The sequence below is a fragment of the Stylophora pistillata genome, chromosome 2 (genome assembly GCF_964205215.1).
Source record: "Stylophora pistillata chromosome 2, jaStyPist1.2, whole genome shotgun sequence".
NCBI classification, from domain to species: Eukaryota; Metazoa; Cnidaria; class Anthozoa; order Scleractinia; family Pocilloporidae; genus Stylophora; species Stylophora pistillata.
This window is the reverse complement of record NC_142520.1, coordinates 51,424,311-51,447,792: the sequence shown is the minus strand read 5'-3', so window position 1 is coordinate 51,447,792 and position 23,482 is coordinate 51,424,311. Positions and strand designations below refer to the sequence as shown.

Genomic DNA, 23,482 nt, shown 5'->3' with positions numbered 1-23,482 from the left:
TCCACTCCACTGATTCCCTTACGGAGCTCATGGAGCTATTAAAAGCTTCCATTGCTGGAGTAATAGCATTCTGTCTGAATGGAACCTGTAGGTGCTCTCGTATTGGGTAAGCTGGGTCCCCATAAAAGCAGACAGGGTCAGTATGCATTTAAAAATGCATACTGATCCAAACTGTCGAGTAGCTTAGAGTCTGCAAGTATCCCTGCATCATGCCTTCTATCTTCTAGGAAAAAAAAAAAAATGTATTTCAATTGAGATGCAGTTTCGCAAAGATACCATTTCATACGGGCTGGAAGTGTTTGGCATCACGAATACTATAGACCAAAAATTACGTAATACATTTCTTTTACTAACCAACTGGGCCAAACAGGTTGGCTATCAAACCATTTGGTAAAGTTACGGACTGAAACTTCAAGGAGTGAACCCTTTTGTGGCCGTTGAACATTATTCTTTGTTGTTGCGAGGGTCTGCAGATCGGTCTAATCGTTCCGTCTATAAACCCGAAACAATTTTGTAGTGCAGCCCCTTTATTCGATATAGCATCCGTGTAGGTGTTGAAGTCACATGGATTCAGTAGATCATGATTCCACTGACACAGTTTGTGACCATACTGTGACCATGTATATGGTCACAGTTTGTGACCATGTATACCGGTCGGCCGAATCGTGCGAGCATGTCGCTATATCGGCAAGGAAACGACATTCGCCTGAGCAAAATACATAGCCCCTCTAACTTGTCGGCAGTGGTTCTCTGATTACAGTGGAAGGTGTCCGGTAGTCGAAGCGCATCAGCCAGCAGTGGAAGGTCCTTTTTTTCAACTCTAAACTCGGACTTGCACTCAGGTTCCCCGATACTCTCGATACTAAACCTCGCGTATTTTTCGTACGAAAACTCAGGGTTTTTTGACGAATTCTCTTTCAGTAATAGCAACAGTTCCTCATCTGACACCACTCCTTGGTCATGAGCGATTAAAAGTGATTTTCTCACATCCCTTAAATACGGCATGTTGCAAATTACGGCCACATTTCCTTTGTAAACAATGACCAAAAACGTGACAGCTGTGATCAGCTGTCACGTTCGTGTAATTCGTTTTGCTGGGGGTTCGTTTTCCTTGGATATGTTATCATACTGGAGCTTCCTTTTGGCATTCCACGTTTTGAACCCTCCGTGTAACCTTTTTATTTTTGTTTCTTTTCTGGTTTCGATCACTTCCACTTTCCGAAAGCGACTTGACGCATTACGGATGTTATGTAGGCGTTGTGTAAACTTCTGGTCTTTCACTGTCAATATTGTGCTCATTACTGGAAAGTATCGATGCCGTTTCACTCTCGTCAAGTAAACTTCGCGATTACGTGACAAAAATTGTGCACTCGCGTGAAGCCGCCATGTTATTTGAAGGCTCGCGCCGTTTTCGTACCCATTCTTCGCCCGGCCAAAAAACCCTATTGAGCCAGAGAGGCATTTTGTCTGCGCATGCGCGAGCAGAATTAGTTTGTCCCGTTCGGCGCCATTTGTAGAGTTTACGACGCGTTTCTGCGAGGTTTCACTTGACGATCGACACCTTTTTGTAACATTTTGTGAATATGGATAAAGGAGTATGACAAGTTCGCCAACATTTCTAACTCTGTGGATACTCATGGTGTTTGCTGGCTCTTCGGTTGAGGATATTTTAATGATCAAAGTGCGAACAAAACGCGAAAAAAGCCCGAAAACTTGAAGTTTGAGATTTGAGTTACTGAAGATCAATATGTACACATGAGACAACAAACCTTGAAGGTTAGTCTTAAGATGTTGATGTTTTATTTTTGTGAATCACAAAGTTGTCTGTGGAGACGATCGTGAGATATTTGATCCGAGGAAAGATAGAAATTTAGAGTTTGATATTATTTTACTTCAACTTCGAAGTAAAATTGCGTTAAGTTTGAGGTGGCCCCCAAGCATCAAATCACTTTAAATAACATCGTCTTTTCCCTCTCCTTACAGTCATATAGGACACAAGACTTTAAAAAATGTTCCAGCTTCACGATTAAGTTGCTCTAACCATAACCCTCGGCGAATTATTTTTCGGGAGGTTTTGGTGGATTTTTCAAGTCATGACCCAAAACCGTCTTTGGCCTTTTTGCTCTCTAAGTCTGTTGAATATGGTGGGTAGGCATGTGTCTTAACAGCGGTTATGGTCTTACCTCAATCAACTACGGTTTTGGCTTATTTTTTTACTGTGTTTTGGAGGTAATTTTTGTTATTGCCTTTTCGAGCTTCGTGTGCTAACTAGAGGAAAAACCGGTAAAACTTATTTATCAATTGGCCCCCAAATCCCTTTCTGTTGTCAGTTCATTGTTTATTTATCTAGCTTTCGGTCTAACTAGTCCATTAACCTCAAAAAATGCGTGGGCCTTGTCTCATGAGTAAAACTGGTGCCCTTTTCTTCGTGTTCATGTGTTATTCGAAACGAATGGCGTCAGCTGTATTCTGTCCTGTTCATTTTAGTAGAATGCTTTGCCTTGCGAAATGAATGTTGAGTCGAAGTGCACTATGAATTTCAAACCAGTTGAGTTATATTTCACTTTGCTGTATGTGTCGTGATCATGAAATTCTTATTTATTAAGATTGATGATATGAATTAACTTTTATGTTCTCTTCTGTTTAAGGTAATGTGAAGTGACCCAATAATTGGTAGTATAGACAGAATGGTTGGCAGTGACATTTACTGTGGCAAGCTGTTATTCAAGAATTTGTCATTATTCCCAGAAGCTTACTACGGGTTGAAATTATTAGTCTTTTGTTCTCTGTACACAACTTGACTAGACTAATATGCTATATGGGAGTTATGTCTACTTTATTTGTAAAATTGGTAAAATTACCAATAAAATTTCCAATAAAGTTTTCAGAAGTTTTGTCCAGATTTCATTGAAAATGAATGTGAGAAGTGATCAGTCATATTCCTTAAGAGTGTTTAAGCTTCCAGGATGAGAGCTAATAAATTTATTGAGTGATTCATACATGATTTGTCTCCTGTAAAATTGTCACAGCTAAACCCCCTGGCAAATGTCTATAAATTTCTTTAATATAGCAGCCAGGTTGGTGTTCATTACCACTTAAAATGCAGTATCAAAGTCTCCTTTTGACTTCAGTCTTATTTCTCGAAAATCTAATAGGTATAAGTGATCCATTTTCATAAAAAAGCAAAACTCTCCTCGTTATTTTAATCTGACTTTATTCAGTCGTGTTTCCAGGGGATACAAGCCTTGGGAAAAAGTTTGGGTTTTGTCGTCAGTGATACTATCAGCTGTGCAGGTTCTTATGAAATTGTCAGATAACTCTCCTAACTTAATAGGTTGTAAAAGGTGTATGTGATGTTTTTGAGCTGTAAGGATGGATGAAGTCAATTATATTTTTTATTGGGAAAATAATTGTTTCAGTTGTGATTTGTTAAAAAACTTTTCAACCAAAACCTAAACTTCTGTGAACTTTTACTTTTTGCAAATACATTGCACTAGCAGTTTAAGCTCTAAAACACTCAAAGGAATTGAACTCGATTGTACACGCTTTTGCATTTGGAAAATCAAGCAATGTGACTTCCTTTCACACCACACAACCACATTAAGACTTGGGTGCTTCCGTCTAAGTTATAGAGGGAAAAATGACAAGAAAAGTTGTCTCAAGAACTCGCTCTACTATTGTTTTCCAATGCATTTTCCTGCTTGACTTTTTTCATGGGAAACCCACACAGGCATGTAGCAGCAGTTATCCACTTCAAACAGAAATGAACAGGACAGAATACAGCTGACGCCATTCGTTTCGAATAACACATGAACATGAAGAAAAGGGCACCAGTTTTACTCATGAGACAAGGCCCACGCATTTTTTTGAGGTTAATGGACTAGTTAGACCGAAAGCTAGATAAATAAACAATGAACTGACAACAGAAAGGGATTTGGGGGCCAATTGATAAATAAGTTTTACCGAAGTTTTTCCTCTAGTTAGCACACGAAGCTCGAAAGTCAATAACAAAAATTACCTCCAAAACACAGTAAAAAAAATAAGCCAAAACCGTAGTTGATTGAGGTAAGACCATAACCGTTGTTAAGACACATGCCTACCCACCATATTCAACAGACTTAGAGAGCAAAAAGGCCAAAGACGGTTTTGGGTCATGACTTGAAAAATCCACCAAAACCTCCCGAAAAATAATTCGCCGAGTGTTGTAGTTAGAGCAACTTAATCCTGAAGCTGGAACATTTTTTAAAGTCTTGTGTCCTATATGACTGTAAGGAGAAGGAAAAGACGATCTTATTTAAAGTGATTTGATGCTTGGGGGCCACCTCAAACTTAACGCAATTTTACTTCGAAGTTGAAGTAAAATAATATCAAACTCTAAATTTCTATCTTTCCTCGGATCAAATATCTCACGATCGTCTCCACAGACAACTTTGTGATTCACAAAAATAAAACATCAACATCTTAAGACTAACCTTCAAGGTTTGTTGTCTCATGTGTACATATTGATCTTCAGTAACTCAAATCTCAAACTTCAAGTTTTCGGGCTTTTTTCGCGTTTTGTTCGCACTTTGATCATTAAAATATCCTCAACCGAAGGGCCAGCAAACACCATGAGTATCCACAGAGTTAGAAATATTGGCGACCTTGTCACAATCCTTCATCCATTTTCACAAAATATTACAAAAAGGTGTCGATCGTCCAGTGAAACCTCGCAGAAACGCGTCGAAAACTCTACAAATGGCGCAGAACGGGACAAACTAGTTCTGCTCGTGCATGCGCAGACAAAATGGCTCTCTGGTGAGATTTAGCAAGAGGACGGGAACGTCATTTCAGAACGGAGAGCGCGCGCAATAGTCTGGACACGAGTCTCGCACGACTTCCGGTGATGGCGTTACCGGTCTCGCAACATATTTAGGACGGCATTTCGATGGTTTTCCCGTCCTGATCGGAACGTCTGAAATTTGTATTCATAAAACCGGTTGAAGAGGTAAGAGAATCTCTTAGAATTATACAAATAAAAGTTTCCAGGCTAGGTGTTTCTCACTGTAATGTTTATACGGCGTTTTGTCCAATTGCTCTCCTACATGGGCCTATTTCTTCTTACAGCTGTGAGGGAAATTTATTAATTGATTAACAATCAAAACTTAGCGTCACGCATTTCAGTTGTTGTTTTTTTTCTCTCGATTTTGTGGGTTCGTCTCTGACACAGTTTCTTATTTTTAAGGTACGCTGACAACTCTTAGAAAGATAAACTTGCGAAATCTAATATGATTTTAGTAAACAGCATGAGCAAGTTGATCAGTTCATTTATTGAAATTGATGCAAATTTTTTTCAGTGTGTTGTTGTCGTTGTTTCCGCGATGGATGCAAGCAGTACAGAAAGCTCTGGCCCAAAAGAAAAGTGAGAATGAAATTTAATCTTTTCGTAAATAAGTGTAAACATTTTTAGCAAGCAATTTCGAACTCGAAAAAATATGCATCTAGATAGAAAAGGAAAATGTAAAATAATGCAAATTATTAAAAACTGGATCATTGGATAATGCAATTAAAGACTTTTTATCGGCTTAGCCATTATGGTATATGAGCCAATATACCATAATCTACAAATATGGTAAGCGTACGCTTCAGCTTAAAATCAAAAGGGAACTAAAAAAATCCAGTTTCTTCTTGCAAAATAATAATTTCTTGGGGGCGTTTTTAATAAAACAATTATCCCCCTCGCGTTTGTTGGATATGAGATGATTATAGCCAACGAGGCGCGTAGCACCGAGTTGGCTATCTATCATCTCATATCCAACACGCGCTCGTGAAATAATTGTTAATTAGCCATGTGTTTTTCTGGATGACACAATATTTAGATTAGAGGAGTAACATCGCCAAATATTTTGGCATTTTAGCTTATTTTATGTTCAAGTAACTTTATACCAGCTTAAGACAGTAGGTTTTTTTTATATGCCCACTTTTCTAAGAATCTTTTGTTTATGATTGTCAGTTATCAGATCAATCACGGTGTGGACTAAAGAAAGAGATATGAAACTCTTGCGAGCTGTGGCAGCTGAAGGGGTTTTTGTCAACAATAAAGCGGGAAGCAGAGAGAGAGGAGCACTATGGCAGGCTGTTGCATCAGACCTTGTGGCAGAGGGTATGCCCGTCATTTCACGGTCAGTCAAAGACCGGTATAATATTCTGGCCGAAAAGTGGCGCTTAAGAGTGAGGGAGGTAGAGAGCGAGAGTGGTGGTGGGGATGAAGAAATGACTGAAGTTGAAAAGCTGTTGGAGGAGTTGGTGGTAATGGAAAGGGAGTCTGAGATAAAAAAAAGGGCAGAGGGATGAAGAGAAGAAATTAGTGGAAGGAGGGAAAAAGAAAGCAGTAGAGATGAGTTAACAGCGTACTGAATCTCTCAATATATAAACACCGACCGAACGAAATTACGCCGTTAGTTAACTCGTAAAATCTCTTAATATATAACAGACTGAACGAAATTACGCATACATACATACATAATCTTTATTTAAGCACGATGATATTTAAAGCTACGCCGTTAGTTAAATTGTAACCAAAATATCTCTAATCTGTCAAATTATCCCCTGTCCGATCCTTTCCACCGTGTTTTTTAGGTCAAATTTAATGGTAAATTTAGGGGTCTTAGTTTTCGTAGTTTCGAAAACTAAGACCCCTCTTAGTTTTAGTAATTACGAAAACTAAGACCTTCACCAAACCATTCTGTAAAATTTCTACAAAGTCGAATTACTATCATACTTGACGATCCGGCATGCGAACGACTCAAACTCCGATTTTCCGCGCCAAAACGTACCGCGTGCGCATACGCTATTCAGCTCTGTCACAGGTAACGCAATCTCGATTGCAGAGACACGACGAAAAACATCCGTCTCCAATGAAAGGCCAATTTTATGATTTAAAGGATAAAAAAAAAATTATTGACCAATAGGGGTAAGGCATATTTTCAGTGTAAAATTATTATACTGACTTTCAGTCATCCTCTTTATAAAGCCACAGTGCTGATAGTGTATGTCTGCAAATTGTTTGAAGAGGCGAATCGTCGAGCATGCGTACGATAGTAGGTTTTGGTTTTTTCATGAATTATAGCCTTTGAACGGTCCACATCGATTTAACAGTTGATTGATGCAAGGTGGGAAAATGTTTTTGAAGACCACCCTTACATTTTATTTACTTTATTATTTTCATTTTCACCAGTGAGCTTAAAGACAGCGTTGGTAAAAAGTTCTTCCGTTTTGCTGATATCTTGGCCAACTGGGAATCTATGAGTCAATTTATTAGAAGCTTCAACGAACGAGTTCTTCCCGCTGATACAGAACTAGTCAATGTGGGTGAAGGGTGTGTGTACTTCACAGTTCAGGCAAACAGTATAAAGGGGCTCACCACTTTGTGGAATATGTACCAGGACGGCACTCTCAAGGCACGCCTGCACGACTTCTTGATGACTGACGAAGTTAAGCATCTTGTTGATGCTGAGGAGAATGTTGAACTAACAGTGACTATTGAGAAAGAAGAGTACGACATAGCCTGCGTTGATCTAAATAATGAAACCAAAGGTAACTAAGCTCAATCTTTTCCGCAGATGCTACATGAAATTTAGCTTACCATGATCAAGTTTGTGTGAGGTACCTAAAGACATCACAACACACATTTCACTTATTTCCCAATAAGAGTTTTTGACTCTAAACTTATTTGGAAGTCATCACCTAAGGACATTTTAAAGACATATTTAAGACTCAATGAATAAAAGTAGTTTTTTTTTCCCTTCTTAAAATATTTATCTCTGGGAGATAAAAAAAAAAAAGTCTTTATAGGATTACACAATTACTGGTGAACCAGTAGTTTCCATTGTGGTCCTCGCAAACACATGAAACAAATGGTCTAAATTGAACATAACATCGTTAAGAACATGATTAAGAACCCCAACCGGCCGGAGGCAAACCAGTTGGCTATTTACAAGCGTGGCCAAGGATCTGAACTCGGGGCTACCGTGAAACAAATCCAGTGGTCAGGGTGGGACTTGAGCCCGGGAGCAGCGGATTACAAGTCCGACACTCTAACCACTCAGCCACACTGCCTCCATAATCACTCCACTAACCACTCAACCACACTGCCTCCATAATCACTCCACTAGCCACTCAGCCACACTGCCTCCATAATCCATAGATACTGTCAGCGTATAATTTTTTTAACCTCTGGTTTATAGCGATGTAAACTGATGATATTTGTGCTAATTTGTCCAGAATTAAGTCTTTCCGAGGCAACTGCAACCCAAAACGATGACCATGTTGCAGTTTGTTTGTTTATCCGAAACAAACGCAGGGAAGAAAGCGCAGATATTCTGACTCCGAGTTATTATTGACGGCGAACGAAGATGATGCATCGCCGACAAAACTGAGGCGACTGGAGAACGATGTCGAACTTCTAAAGGAAAAAATCAAGAATCAGGAGAAACAATTGACTAGACCTCCGCATGAGTTCTTCGAGACATGCATGGCTTCGGGAATACTTCCGGGGGAGCAAGGTAACTAAATGATGTTTAATACATTCATTTTTGCGGTGACTCACGCTTTTCGTTTTGAAGGGAACCAGTATAAAAATTGAGACGGTGGAAGTTTTCATTGATTAAGATTGCGACAGGAGACCTGGGAACTTACGTGACACCCTCTAAAGTTGTGGGGGGGGGGGGGGGGGGGAGAGTTAGGAGCGTGGATATATGGTTATCTCCCTTTTGGGTTTTCTCAGATGTTTCAACTTGAAGATGATGTGCAATTAAAATTGAAAATTCCCAACATCCCTTCGTATCCGATAAAAGTTTGGTGTAATTCTGTTGATTCAAAGAGTTAATAGGATGTCATAAAGGCGTTTTTTTGTAAGAAATTGATCACCACAAGATCTTAGAATCTAACAGATATCAAATATATCCCCAAGTTGCAAAAGTTAGATTCAACCACATTTGAAGTTTAGGAGTACCATTTGGAAGGAAAAAGATGTCTTTCTTCTCGAAGATGTATAAATGTTATAACAATTTCTGAAAAATCTTTAATCGTCTGTGATTTTACGGACCCATATATGCATAAAACATCTCGTTGGAATCACGTTTAAGGACGAAAATACTTGTTTGGTTCCTTTTTTTTTTAAATAGGGAAAGGAAAGTTCCCATTTTAGCCTAGACATCGTGTATTGGCCCATTTTCTCTGGCCTGCATCCAAAAATATTAAAAGTGGGCTACTTTCACGCCTATTTCCCAATTTTTTGTTTTGTTTTTAGAAAACTGTGGCCCATTCGCTGAGTCGCTAAATTGACTCGGTGCGAACAGGTTAAACAGGCAGCCATTAGTTAAAAGGGGAATGTCTTATACGATACAACACTTTCCCTGGATCTTTACGGGTTATCATCAGTAGCATCTCCCTTTCTTTCTCCTGGAATTGACCTGCTAATCTTACCTGTCATACCACTGGGTGCTTACCCGAGCAACCCATTAGATAAAAAAAACAATATGTTTCAATGTGCTGTTTATGTTCCCTCAGCTCATCGCATCGACTACGAATGGCCTATAAGTAAGGATTATGCCGAAGAAAAACTGCAATACATCAAGGCTTATGTTGACAATTTGCCTCAAGAGACACAAAGTTTAACCACAGGCACTAGTGACAGCGGTCTGGGAGCACAAGCAGGACCTTCTGAACTTGAAGAGGATTTGAAGGGTAAGTACCAGCTGATGACTCTATTGTTTTGCCCGAAAAAGATCCTCAGTCATTAAAACGCAGATTAGAGACATATTTTCCCCGGCCACTGTTGCTTTTTCTTTGATCGTTTTCTTTTGAAATCGTTTAAACCTGGCGTGTTTTAGATATCAACGAATCAGCAGCGAGCTCCACTGTTCATTCATACAGACACGTAAAGTTATTAGATGAGGAAAACGCAGTTTTAAATATTTGCCAAAATATTGGTTGATCTAGAGATATTAACTATTTTCATAATCTTTTACATTCACTACTCTATTTATCTACACTGATTATGAACGAGCCTGGAAGACAACGAATTTCCAGCTCAGAGAGGCTATGATAAGCATTGTTATGGCTGGCGAACATAGAGATATCTAACAGGAAAAATAAAACAATGACCGAAAAGAACAACAACAACAACAACAACAAGAACCGAAAAGCGTAAAAACTAGAATCTCACATCAGCAAATCAAAGGGATGTTCCTTACGTTCCAAACTTTTTCCTCTCAAGTTTGATAATGCAATGGTGATCGATCATTCAAACTATGAGCTTATCTACAACAAGACAAACCAAAAAGAGTAAGTATATACAGTTTTATAAAATGCTCTGATTTCTGGGACCAGACATAATTTTTTTTGAGATATCAACGTCGCGGTCAATGAAGCTTTACAATTCAGCTTAGCCTCCAAACAAAGCACTTTATCAATTTAAATCTCATTTACTCCTTCATAACTTATACTGACCCCTTTCTATCAAAATCGTTTTGTTTATTTTCAGGTAAGAGAGAAACTCAACACTCAATTAATTCTGATGAGTGGATGACACTTATCAATGCAATTAAGACTGACAACATCGACATCATTGGAGCCTCGCTTTCACACAACCTAGACATTAATTCGAGAAATAATGAAGATTACACGTTGTTAATGATCGCTACCATAGCTGGCAAGAACAGAACAGTTCATTATCTTTTGGGTAAAGGAGCAGATCCCTCCTTGACCGATCAGAATGGAGTAAATGCACTGCACTTAGCTTCCGTTCGTGGTCATGTCAACATCATTGAGACACTACTGTCAAGTGGTCTAAACATCAATCAGAAAAGTAGTGATGGAAAGACACCGTTGATTCTCTCTTGTTGTCAGGGGAAGAGTAATGCCGCGTGTTGTCTTTTAGAGAATGGAGCAAATCCATTCATCAGAGATACTTCACAAATGAATGCACTGCATGCAGCTTCACAGGGTGGTACAGTCGCCGTCATCGAAACTCTGTTGTCTCGCGGACTTGACATCGATTCAAAAGACAGATATGGGGACACACCTTTAATATTAGCTTTTAGGTCTGGAAAGGGCGAAATTGTTGATCATCTTCTAGAAAAAGGAGCAAATCCTTTCTTGAAAGGCCTAGGAGGTGGAAACTCTCTGCACTCTGCTGTACAAAGTGGTAATGTCGCCATCATCGAGCTATTGATATCGCATGGTCTACCCGTCGATTCTTAAGATGGTCACGATACGACTCCGTTAGCGATCGCTGCCATAAATTGCAAGATGGAAGCTGTTAATTGTCTTTTAGACAAGAAAGCCGATCCCTTTTTGAAAACCGTCACAGAAGATAGTTTACTACACTCCGCTTCAAGTGGTGGTAATCTCGCCATCATCAAGACAATACTATCACATGGTTTGGACGTGGATTCAAGAAACATTTATGGCAGTACACCATTAGCAGTTGCTTCGTTAGGTGGCAAATCTGATGCTGTTTCTTTTCTTTTAGCTAAAGGAGCAGATCCCTTGGAAAAAGATCGATACGGAAGAAATCTACTGCATTCAGCTGCGGAAGATGGTCAAATCGACACAATCGAGATATTCCTGTCACGTGGTATTGATGTGAATTCAAAAGACTCTTTTAATGTCACACCTTTACTTATTGCTGCTAGTTTTGGCAAGATTGCGGCCGCGCATTTCCTTTTAAAAAGGGGAGCAGATGCCTTTGCGAAGGGCTTCGCTGGAAGAAATGTATTGCACTTCGCTTCATACCATGGTAGTGTAACCTTGATTGATACAGTCCTGTCATTTGGTGTTGATGTAAATTCAAAAGATGACAATGGTCTCACAGCGTTACAACTAGCACAGGAACAGAGAAAAACTGAAGCGGTAAACTTCCTTCTTAGCAAGGGAGGACGTTAATTTTTTTCTAGCTTGCCCGAGCTCCTGCCGGGTTTCAGGTTTACGACCGATAAACTTTGAAATAGCTTGTACGTACAAAATCGTTGCGGTCCATAAAAGGCACAGTAATTACAAAAGTTATTATTGTGCCTTGGATAGTTATAACTACTAGACCTCTAATTTTTTAGGCATGATAAATGATTCTACTTCTTGAGGCTAATATCCAGCCATCTTGACCGAACAACCTTGGTTACTAGAGGATTTATTATATTGCAAAAAGATCTCGCTATATCAAGAATTAAGAATGACCTTTTAAGTTCGAGAGTCGGGAAAGAAAGACAACTGTGTTTGTAGCACAACAGTCACGAGAATGGTTTCTATTTTCTTTGTTTTGACTATCTTCTGCCGCTTTTTGGGTTTCCATCAAACATAATTGTAATTCAAGTTTTTGCAAAGGCGGGATCAATGCGGGTAGTCCCGAGCGGGTAAGATGGGTCTATCTTCCCCGCTCGGGACTGCCCGCATTGTTACCGCACATGAAAAAAATTTGATTAGAACTGAACTAGCAAAGTAGCAAAGTGTAGTATGTGTGTTCATCAAATTACGCTGACCGTCAAGTTATTTAACTTCCCTCACGAAGAAATTCTCTGGGTAGTTGACAATCAGGAAAGGTTATATTGAACCAAACTTTTGTCTGATTGCTTTTAACATAACGCTGACAGTATGCTTTATACTCCCTCTGAAAAAAAGAAAACAAAGTGTAACGAGCCTTTGAGTCAACATAACGTATTTCCCGGAATAAGATCCCAAGCTTTGATAAGCGCGCTCCCTAAAATGAGAACTCTTCCCCCAGGCCATAAAAGAGACTTTAAGCAGTCAGGACGGCAACGCCATGGAAGACATCGATTAAAAGATGAGTTTCTACTTTTAGTTAGAGTTTCGAAAATGGCTGCATGTGTTTACCGTCTCATAGGGCGCCAGACCTCGAACTCAACATAACGCATAAAAGTAGCGTTGAGTTCCAAATGTAAATTAAAATAATTTGCCGCCGCGGTTTCGCTTCGCAGAACGACGCAAATTTTGGTGATTTTATGTTGTTGTTTTGCAAAGGACGGCTAAGAAATGTACAAAGTTTTAAAACACACGTGCTGGGCTATTGTTCTGCCAATTAGATTTATTGTTTTTCCACGTCAAGTTCTCGTTGCCGTAGCATTCGTTGTTTGCTTAAAGTCCCTAATGTCAAACAAGTGCATCCCTCGAATTAGCGCCCCCCCCCCCGCCTATTTCACCACTTTCTTGAATGGTAGCAATAGAAGGAAAACCTCATGCTCGAGGAGCCAGGGGCTGTCAGTTGATTTCTAGTTAGCCTGAGCGACTGACAGCCATTGGGCCTCCGAGGATGGGAAAATCTGTTCACTATTACAAATCTATTGATAACTCTTTTTAAGCTTTAACTACAGCGCGTTCAGTTGAGGTTAGTAATTTCTTAATAAGCAGAGAAGCACTTCCTCAATCATTTTGTGAAGGCCCCTCATGAAAATCTCAATTGTGTGGCCTCATGGTTGATGCGCTCGACTCCGGATCGAGTGTGGTCCGGGTTCGAGCCCCGGCGAGGGACATTGTGTTATGTTCTTAGGCAAAACACTTTACTCTTACAGTGCCTCTCTTCACCCAGGTGTATAAATGGGAACCGGCGATAATTATACGTAATGCCAGAAGCGCGCATCACGTATAATTTTCCCTGATAAAAAATATGACGAGGCGCTAGCGTGCACTGGGCTTATCTCGCTGCATGAGCGGCGCGAGAATATTGCCAACAAGCTCTTTTCTAACGTTCTTGCACCAAATCACAAGCTGCATAAGCTCGTGCCGCTCAGGAATGTATCCAGGGTGGACTTAAGGAAAAAGCGCGCTTTTAATTTACCTCTCGTTCGTACGAACAGGTGCCATCATAGTTTTATCTTTCATCATTTACGCACGCTTTGTATAAGTTGACTCTATGTTACCTAATTTTTAATATTTTAAAAGTATGTTACCATTTTTAAATATTTCTTAAATTTGTAAATTAATACGTAATTCATCCTTCGGTGGCAATGTTTTTCAAATAAACTGTCTATCTCTATCTCATCTCTAATGCTGGGGGTAACCTTGTAATGGACTAGCATCCCATCTAGGGGGGAATAGAAATACTCCTAGCCGCTTCATGCTACAGAAACCGGAGTTAAGCGCCGCCCTGGTGGGCCACTGGCTCGTAAACAGACTTTATCTATAAATCTCTTGGCGCCTTCCTTTCAACTACCGCCCCTCCTTTTAGTCGAAGCTTAAATGCGCGACTGAGCACTTATTCTATAACTTGCGGTCAGTGCGGTGCGGTGCGGACGTGTCCTCACAAGCTCTGGTGTTATCTACTTTTTTATGCGCTTAAAGATGGCCATTCGTTTTCTAAATTGGTCCTTGTGGTTGATAATCCTACTGAGATGTGTTGGCGGGGATTTTCAAGTCACCTCTGAGTTTGACAGCTTCGAAAACCAGTTCCAAAGAGTTGTTGAACCAACTTCACCGGGAATATGTTACGCTTGGATTACTCGTTGGCAGAGAAGCTCATTTGCATTTTCCTCCCATGGGATGGTTTTCTTTATGAGTCATGCTCGGATTACTCGCTGGCAGAGAAGCTTATTTGCATTCCCCTCCCATGGGATGTTTTTCTTTATGAGTCCGAACAAAGGTTTGTTATTAAGGACTCGGAAGAGAAAATGGTTTAAAAGCAGAATATTTTATTGCAGTAATACTACGGCCTCTTTTAACTCCGTAGTAATATCTCTATTGGTTAGTGGTGACGTACATCCGCATCCTGGGCCTGAAGTCTCTTCACAAAATTCTGCGCAAATTCCATACAGTGAAAATGGTTTATCGCATTGCTTAAATTTTTCTCTACTGAACACACGCTCCGTGCGTAATAAGACAATGGAGGTTAAAGATTTTGTGGTGGATTTTGATGTAGATATACTAGCTTTCACTGAGACCTGGCTGAGACCACACAATATGGATGATGTTGAGATTGGAACACTGTGTCCAACAGGTTATAGATTCCTACATGTTCCCAGGAAACAAGGAAGAGGAGGCGGTGTCGGTATCTTATTTAAGGATGTGCTGAACATCAACACTTCATTAACAGTTGATTATGATACATTTGAAATCATGGATGTTCGTCTTCGGAGCCTATATAGTGTCAGGATCTTAGTCATCTATCGTCCACCTGATAATTCCTCTTTCAATCGATTTTTTGAGGAATTCTCACATCTACTTGAATCTGTAACTGTGGAGTCTTCTGGTCGAGTCCTAATTACTGGTGACTTTAACTTTCATATGGATTGTCAAGATGATGTAAATGCCAAACGTTTTACTGACATCTTGGAATCTTTTGACCTTAAACAACGTGTCTGTGCTGGGACTCATCGCAATGGCCATACTCTTGACTTACTTATAAATAGGTCTGATGATAACATGCTCAATAATATCAAAGTCTATGATCCTAACATCTCTGATCATTTGGCGGTAATGTGTGATGTCTCCATAAGAAAGCCCCAGTTTAGGAAGGAAGTTATCTTCTATCGGAAGCTTCGGTCTCTTGACATGGAGTCGTTTCTTAGTGATGTTGCTGACTGCCCTCTCGTCATCGACCCATCCAGCGATCTCGATCATCTAGTTCAACAGTATGACACCTTATTAAGATCAATAATGGACAAGCATGCTCCTGTCAAGCGCCGAGTTGTTACTATTAGGCCTGCTGCTCCGTGGTACACTAATGAGGTATCTGTAGAGAAGCGTAAGCAACGACGCCTTGAAAGAAAATGGCGAAGAACCAGGCTGCAGGCTGATCGACAAGAATATAATCGTCAGTGCTGCGTTGTGAATAATTTGATCAAGTCGTTGAAATCCTCTTACTACACTACCATCATTACTGAAAACTCAATTGATCAACGGGTTTTGTTTAATACAGCATCAAAACTACTACAAAAGCAATCAACTGCACGGTATCCATCATCTTGTAGCGATGCACTAGCTAATTCTTTCGCTGATTATTTCATTGACAAGATTGATCGTATCCATGCCACACTAATAGAGAAGAATTCTGCGCAAGGTAATGATGCTAATGAAATGACTCTTGGTAACTACGTGGAATGCAACTCTGTGTTTTCAGACTTTATTAATGTCAGTTACGAAGACATCAAGGGACTTGCATTGAGATCTATTAATAAATCCTGTGTACTTGATCCTCTGCCTGCAGTGGTAATGAAGGAATGTTTCAATTTACTAACTCCTGTGTTGACTAACATAGTGAATACATCTTTATCTACTGGAGTTATGCCTGATGTCTTGAAGATTGCAGCTATGACACGGACTTTAAAGAAACATAATGCTGATTTCACTAAATATGAAAGTTTTCGACCTATTTCTAATTTGAAGTTTGTGTCTAAGCTTGTGGAAAAAGCGGTATGTGTCCAGCTTACAGACTATATTACATCTAATGGTCTTTCGGAAACGTTTCAATCCGCATACAAGTCATTTCACTCCACTGAAACGGCTCTACTGAGGGTTCAAAATGACATTCTTTGTGCTTTAGATCGTAATGAGTCGGTCATACTGGTACTTTTGGATCTGTCGGCGGCGTTTGATTCGGTGGACCATACTCTTCTAGTGACAAGGCTGTCTACTTGTTTTGGTTTTCAAGGAACTGTGCTTAAGTGGCTGAAATCATACCTGTCTTCACGTAAGCTGTTTGTTAAAGTTGGGAATAGTCATTCTTCACAACGTGCATTGAAGTGTGGTGTCCCTCAGGGATCAGTTCTGGGCCCTTTGTTGTATTTGTTATACACATCACCTATTGCGGACATAATAAATGATCATGGACTATCATACCATCTATATGCTGACGACACCCAATTATATATTACATTTAAATCTACCAGCTTGAATGACATCCAACAAGTGAAGTTGAGAGTGGAATGCTGTGTGAGGGACATTGATGAATGGATGATAAGAAACTATCTTAAACTAAACCAGGACAAAACGGACCTTGTAGTCATCAGTTCCAGATACCATCCCATGCCTGACATCGGTCACATTACTGTTGGTTCTGAGTGCATTGCACCTCGTGACTCTGTTCGTAATTTAGGGGTTCAGTTTGATAGCATATTTAGTTTTGAGGAGCACATTAAGAACATTTGTAAATCATCATTCTATCATTTGAGAAATATTGCTAAAATCCGCAAGTACTTAAGCCAAGATACATGTAAAATCTTAGTCCATGCATTTATTAGTTCGAAAATTGATCACTGTAATTCCTTATTACATGGCCTTCCTAAGTATCTGTTAGCTAGACTACAGGCAGTTCAGAATGCTGCAGCTGGTGTTGTCACATTGACACCGAGGCATGTTCATATATCTCCTATTTTAATTAATCTTCATTGGTTACCAGTTGAGTTTAGAATAACTTTTAAAGTCCTTTTATTGGTATACAAGGCCCTTCATGGCCTTGCACCTTCCTATATTTCTGACCTTTTGAATTTTAAAACATACTCTAGGTCATTGCGTTCTTCATGTAAAGAATATTTAGTGGTTCCAAGAAGCAGATTGAAAACATATGGAGACAGAGCTTTCTCTATTGCAGGACCTAAATTGTGGAACGATTTACCTCTAGAGATTAGGAAATGTGCTTCAGTGGCAACTTTTAAGCAATCCCTTAAAACTTTTTTATTTAAGTTAGCATATAGGTTATGAGATTCGTTTTGTTTTGAGATGTTTTTGATTTATATAGTAGATAACTTAGGCTATATTTGAATTATATTGTATATTGTAGATATTTTATATTATATATTTTTATATTTTATATTGTAATTAGGTAGCGCTTTGGACAATTATTGGATTTTAGCGCTATATAAATAAAATTATTATTATTATTATTATTCGTGGAAATACGGTGTGTCAAGGAAATTCTGAACAACTTTGCGAATTTTGGCTGTATAGCCAATTACGTACGTTCTTTAACTGGTGTTTACAAGTAACGAAATGAGGAGTGAGCTACAATGAATTGTAATTACAGAATAGTATTCAGGTGTTCTCAGGGTTTATCAGTAGAATCGAACTCCTCCCTGATACCAGTTGGGTGCTACTACCAGATAAACTACCGAGGCACAGGTCCGGAAATATCTTTTCAAGTTTTAATGAATCCTTGAGCTCTGTTCCCGAAAAGGAATCGGATCTCTGAAGTTCGCCTGCGAAGACCATTTCTATTAGATGATTATCCACTTAGTCAAAATATGACTCGGCGGTATCAGGCGACACGGAAAGCCTCAAATGACACCGTGACACGTTGTGGATATAAACTTGGCTTATACGATAACGAAAAGAAAAATCTATACGAATGTTGAGTGTAATTTTCATGATCGTTGCACGTATCTAACATTGCAAGCGGTTTTTTCTTTTCTCGGCGGATAATTTTCATGATCAGTGCACGTAATGCCACTGTATCGACGAACAGTGGGTCTGAGTTTTCGAGGCACCCAGAGGGTCTGAGTTTTTCGGGTCTGAGTTTTCGAGATACCCAGAGGGTCTGAGTTTTTCGGGTCTAAGCCTAAGTTTTCGAGGTCTGAGTTTTCGAGACACCCAGAGGGTCTGAGTTTTTCGGGTCTAAGGTCTAAGTTTTCGAGGTCTGAGCTTTCAAGACACCCAGAGGGTCTGAGTTTTTCGGGTCTAAGGTCTAAGTTTTCGAGGTCTGAGTTTTCGAGACACCCAGCTAAGGGTGATGGTGATAACTAAACGAGGCTTGACAAGGGACAGTTTTCGATGGCGTAGGAATTCCGTACAAAATGATTTCTTTCTGGTTGTTATTTGTGGCCATAGGCAGGTATAGATTACTGAGGAAAAAAGGGTTTTAAATTCGAGTGTATAAAAGCACGCGTCGCTTAGTGTGTGGCGTAACACTGATTTACAATTAAAATTATTTATTTTCCGGAGCACGTTCAAAGTTGCGTGACACCGAGTTATGACGGATGGTTCGAAAGATAATCTGTTTACCTTTTAAAATCCACAAGCGTACGTGAGTGGGAAAACAAATTGGTGGAGCGTTATGTGAGTTCACCAAATCACACTGACCAAAAAATTATATTATACTCCCCCCGATTAACGAAGAAATTTTCTGGGAACTTGACGGCCAGTAACAATTACGACGACTCAGTTCTCTGAAAAAATCGATGCTGGAGTTATACAAGGTTCTAAACATCAGATTTGGTCAAGAATCTCTACAATTATGAGTAATTATATTCATGTTGACTGAGGGTCAGATTAACTTTAACAATATACGACTATGACGGTCGAGAATTCTAGAACCACGCAGAAACACGTGACACGCGTGACGTGGTGGCAAAAAGAGGCAGAAAGTGTCTGGATTTTTAAGTACGTGCGTAAGGGGTTTCCGCCGGCTAATTCCTCGAGAGACAGATTGAAGCCGGTTGGGTTCGTTTATAAATTTAAGTTTCTGTGCTTCTTTCTGTTCATTTGTGTCGACATGGTTTGTAATGTTAGAAGGTAAAATATCTCGACATAGCGCCTCACTCGCAAAATTTTAATTATTGTCCAGTTATGGAGAAGCTTTACAAGTCACGCAGTGAAACCTGCCTGGGGCAGGTAAAACCGAAATTCTGGAATGAGCCTTTGCCGAAGCAGAAGAGAAAACTATCAAAAGGAAAGAGCCACCTTCCGTACTCGCCTCCATCATATCGTTTGTTAAACAACAACTTCAGTAGTTTGGTATCGTCTCAGGATGGAGATTTATGCCGGCTGAAAGAGTGCGCTGTCTTCAGGAGAAGGCCAAGTTGGCATAAGAGGCGCTTTGTACTGTTTGAAGATAAACTATACTGTTATGAGAAAAGGGACGATGTGTTGGTGTTCTCCGAGATCGTAATGATGTCCAATGTAACGACTCTGACGGTCCAGAGCTCGAACTGCATTAAGATTTCCCAGGTTGAAGGCAGTATTAGAATGTTGAGATTCTGGTCTACAGAAGTCAGAAACGTTTGGCTTACGGCGTTATTAACCGCTAAAGCAATCAATTTGCTGAAGTACCAGTAATACTTCAAGTGGCATCAATATACTTCAGTAAATGATCGGAACATTGGCAAGCATGTAATTATTCAAGTTTAATTCTCTACTGATGCAAATATACTTGAGAACAACTGATAAGGTTTGAAAGAATATTGTAATATAATGACAATAAATTTTTTTCAGTTTCTTGAGCGTGAAAATGTTTCAAAAGTTATCTGAGTGGCAAGTTAAGGTTAAAACAGTATTTGTCGAGACTTTGATAAGAATTATTATTTTTATGAAATTCACGCGTTTTTTTTTTTTTTTTTTGTATAGTATTTTCATTAAGTGACCTTTGAGATAATTAATCGTGGAACGTGATTACTACTGGCTTTCCAATACTTAATCTTTCAGGAGAAAATGAGCACATTTTACTGTCACACCAATGAATATTTTATAAAAACATTTTTTAAGGCGAATTAGCCTAAGGAAAAGTCCAGAAGAGTTTGGATCATTCATAAAAATGCAACCTTCTTTCGACCCTAAAACCTCTTTGATTGCAAGACCCTAAATAAGAAGGCTTTGACAAAATAGCGAAAGAAAACTATCTTTCATACATGTAATATTCAATGTTTATTTAACTTCGAAATAAATAGAACATTGAATATGCTAGGATAAACATAATACGATCTGTTGGTCACGAACTTAGCATGTCATTCCTGTAAATATTTTTATAATTCTTAAAGCGCGCAATTTAAATGTAAATATTTCCCTAAGGAATACGAGATGGGTGGTATGTTTATATAGCACCCTTCAGCTCGGTTCCGCTAGACTGACCGGAAGAAAAGGTCAAAGAAAATGAGTTTATTTCAACAGACATTCCGGCTACCACACTGAATATCTTAATTTTTTGGGGTTGCTTTAGAAACACAAATATTAGAGGAAGTTTCTGTTTATCTAATCCATATCCCGCTTAGATTTTTTAAACAATGATTTTCTTTTCTGGTTGCCATACATGTGTTATTTCTGAGAATTGGGGAATTTAAAGCACTATTTGAGCAATAGTGGAAATCAGACCTGAAAAAAATTTCAGGCCTGTACGGGATTCGAACCACTGACCTCTGCGATACTAGTGCAGCGCTCTACCAATTGAGCTAACAAGGCAACTGGGAGCCAGTTGGCTTGTTAGCTCAATTGGTAGAGCGCTGCACTAGTATCGCAGAGGTCAGTGGTTCGAATCCCGTACAGGCCTGAAATTTTTTTCAGGTCTGATTTCCACTATTGCTCAAATAGTGCTTTACTGCGAAGGATCGTTCTTATATACGTCTCATAACCGCAGTTCACTCATATGTTTCATATGTTTGTTGCTGTTTAATTGGGGAATTGATCGCACAACATCCCTTTTCTTTCGTCTCATAACTGGTCTGTTTGCCATTGTATTAATTGATATCGCGGGGAGCAATAATGAATTGGTCAGTCTTGGCGAGGGGCTAAAACAATGAAGATTATCAAAAATATGCTTGGCATTTACTGTTCACTAAGAGAGAAGAACATTTCATTCTGGCAACGTGACTTGAAAAACAGGTTTTAGATAGAAAAATAAAATGAACACATATTTTCAGATGCATTAAAATCGATCCTGTTCTCAGAATTAATCCTTTAAGCAGGAATTTAAAACAAAATAGCGAATGACTGTTTTAAGTATGGTTGTACTTGTACGTGAACTGTAGTTTGTGTTACGTCACACAGGTGAAAAGGTGAGTAGTTTTTACGCACCGAGAAAGAACTTTAAAAGTAGTAGTCTTTTCACACATCCCACCAAAATGCTGCCATAAGAAACCCACCTAAGTCCAAAGACGAAAAAGCTCTGCTCGGGACACCACCCACGTTCGTCAATTGAAGCACGTTCAGTTGAAAGTCTCTAAACATTCAATGTCTTTTATGTTTTTGTTCTTTTTTTTCAGGAAGATTCATTGGTTTTCAGGAAATAGATCGACTAACAGAGGCCCGGATGGTTTTAATCTAACGAAATTGCAAATGTCTGACTTGGAAAGTCCCATATTCAGTTTTTAAAAACGTTTTCACTAATGGGCGTTAGTTCAACCCTATAGCCGCCTAAACCAGACTGACTCTGAATTACTGAAACGTTAAGGTCTCGAGAATAGCGGAAATGATCATCAACTAACGAAGCTCTTGATTGTTAAACAAATTCTCTTAGTCAGCACCTTAGGAAATGTATACGGGACATTATGGAGAATATGCATACTGATATCAGGGTGTAACCGGCTGGCGATATTGATTACTTTTGAGGTGGAAATTGTCATCTATGAGGGTTTTCTGGTTAAACATTTTTTAACATGGGCTTTCCTTCCGAATCCAGTGTATTGCGTCTTAAGAGTGTATTCATTATTTATCGCACGGAGGGAGGGGGAAAGTGTGGAGAATTGTTTTTTTTGGGGGGAGGGAAGAGGAGGGGGAGGAGGGGTAATAGAGTGTTAGTTTCGAAACGCGTACCTCGTGTACATTTCCTCTTATGTTTGCTCCGGTCTATTGTTTACAATTATTCTTTTGTTAGCTAACGATTATTAGACCTTATTACTCAATTGGTTTGAATTCTTACTTTCAATCAGTTTCACACAAGCACATGGACTAAATATTCTATTTCATGCTTCATCGCTGTCAGCTGCTGTAGATACTACCAAATTTTTGTCTTCTATTTAAAGATCATCCGCCATCAATGAGTTACCTACTATCAATAAGAGCTAGACCAAAGTAAGTCTTTCTTTATTGTACACTAAAGAAATTTTCCCTTTTTTGGTTTATTTTTCGCTTTCAGTTCACTTTATAATCGCTTCATTTTTAATAAGGTTAGTGTTACATTTCTCAGGGATATTTTCTTAGTTTGGTTTCAGCTGTATTTCCTTTTAGTACGAACCACACAAATTCAGCCACATAAATTCTGCAACACAAATTCAGCTACAACCGTCCATTATAACCTCGCAATCTTCAATCTCTACTTCGCCCTTTCCATCTGTGATTTCACACCGATTTTTTTATTTCCATTTGTAATTTTGATTATCAACCGTATTTATTACGATTCATACGTCAACCACAAACCCATCTCATTCTGGAAAGAAACAGAGAAAATATCGCGAGAATTGCTATGGCGCAACGATTCCTTTTTTTTCCAGCTGATCATTTGCGTTTTGGTGGACGCTTTTTTTTTAAAATTTTATTCATTTATTCATTTATTTATTTCCTCAATTACAGCAATTACAATTATTTTTCACCAATTAAGTTATAGAAGAATAAATCATATCAAACTGTTTCCCCACTGCGATGGACATTTGTTTTTGTCGGTTCCAGCCAGGCGCGGCCGCTAACCCAGATGCCCTCCTGAGCAAATTTTCAAAATGGCGGACAAGCCAAAGAGAGAGATAAGAGAACCAAAGCGATCCTGCAACGAATACTCAGCATACACCCCTGTTAAAAA

At 39.2% G+C, this 23,482-nt stretch overlaps 1 protein-coding gene, 1 long non-coding RNA gene and 1 pseudogene across 2 annotated transcripts; 2 read left to right on the top strand and 1 right to left on the bottom strand.

The window, feature by feature from the left end:
• Nucleotides 1–5: 5 nt before the first annotated feature.
• LOC148740209 (uncharacterized) lies at nucleotides 6–1,076 on the bottom strand (annotated as a pseudogene).
• Nucleotides 1,077–1,513: 437 nt separating this feature from the next.
• On the top strand, nucleotides 1,514–2,902 carry LOC148740208 (uncharacterized). Its single transcript, XR_015996530.1, has 3 exons — nucleotides 1,514–1,776; nucleotides 1,984–2,144; nucleotides 2,649–2,902. It is a non-coding gene; the product is annotated as an uncharacterized LOC148740208 (long non-coding RNA).
• A 1,884-nt stretch (nucleotides 2,903–4,786) lies between these two features.
• Nucleotides 4,787–12,837, top strand: LOC148740207 (uncharacterized). The gene is made up of 7 exons (XM_088749648.1): nucleotides 4,787–4,797; nucleotides 5,337–5,401; nucleotides 5,993–6,281; nucleotides 7,217–7,550; nucleotides 8,342–8,543; nucleotides 9,550–9,726; nucleotides 10,526–12,837. Exons 1-7 carry the CDS (start codon nucleotides 4,787–4,789, stop codon nucleotides 11,242–11,244), a joined length of 1,797 nt encoding a protein of 598 aa, XP_088605774.1. The 3' UTR covers nucleotides 11,245–12,837.
• The last annotated feature ends 10,645 nt before the right edge of the window (nucleotides 12,838–23,482 follow it).

Coding starts and splice junctions, on each gene's coding strand:
- LOC148740207 (XM_088749648.1), top strand. Junction 6,282..7,216: donor GTTGAAAAGCTGTTGGAGGA/GTTGGTGGTAAT, acceptor CATTTTCACCAG/TGAGCTTAAAGACAGCGTTG. Junction 8,544..9,549: donor AATACTTCCGGGGGAGCAAG/GTAACTAAATGA, acceptor ATGTTCCCTCAG/CTCATCGCATCGACTACGAA.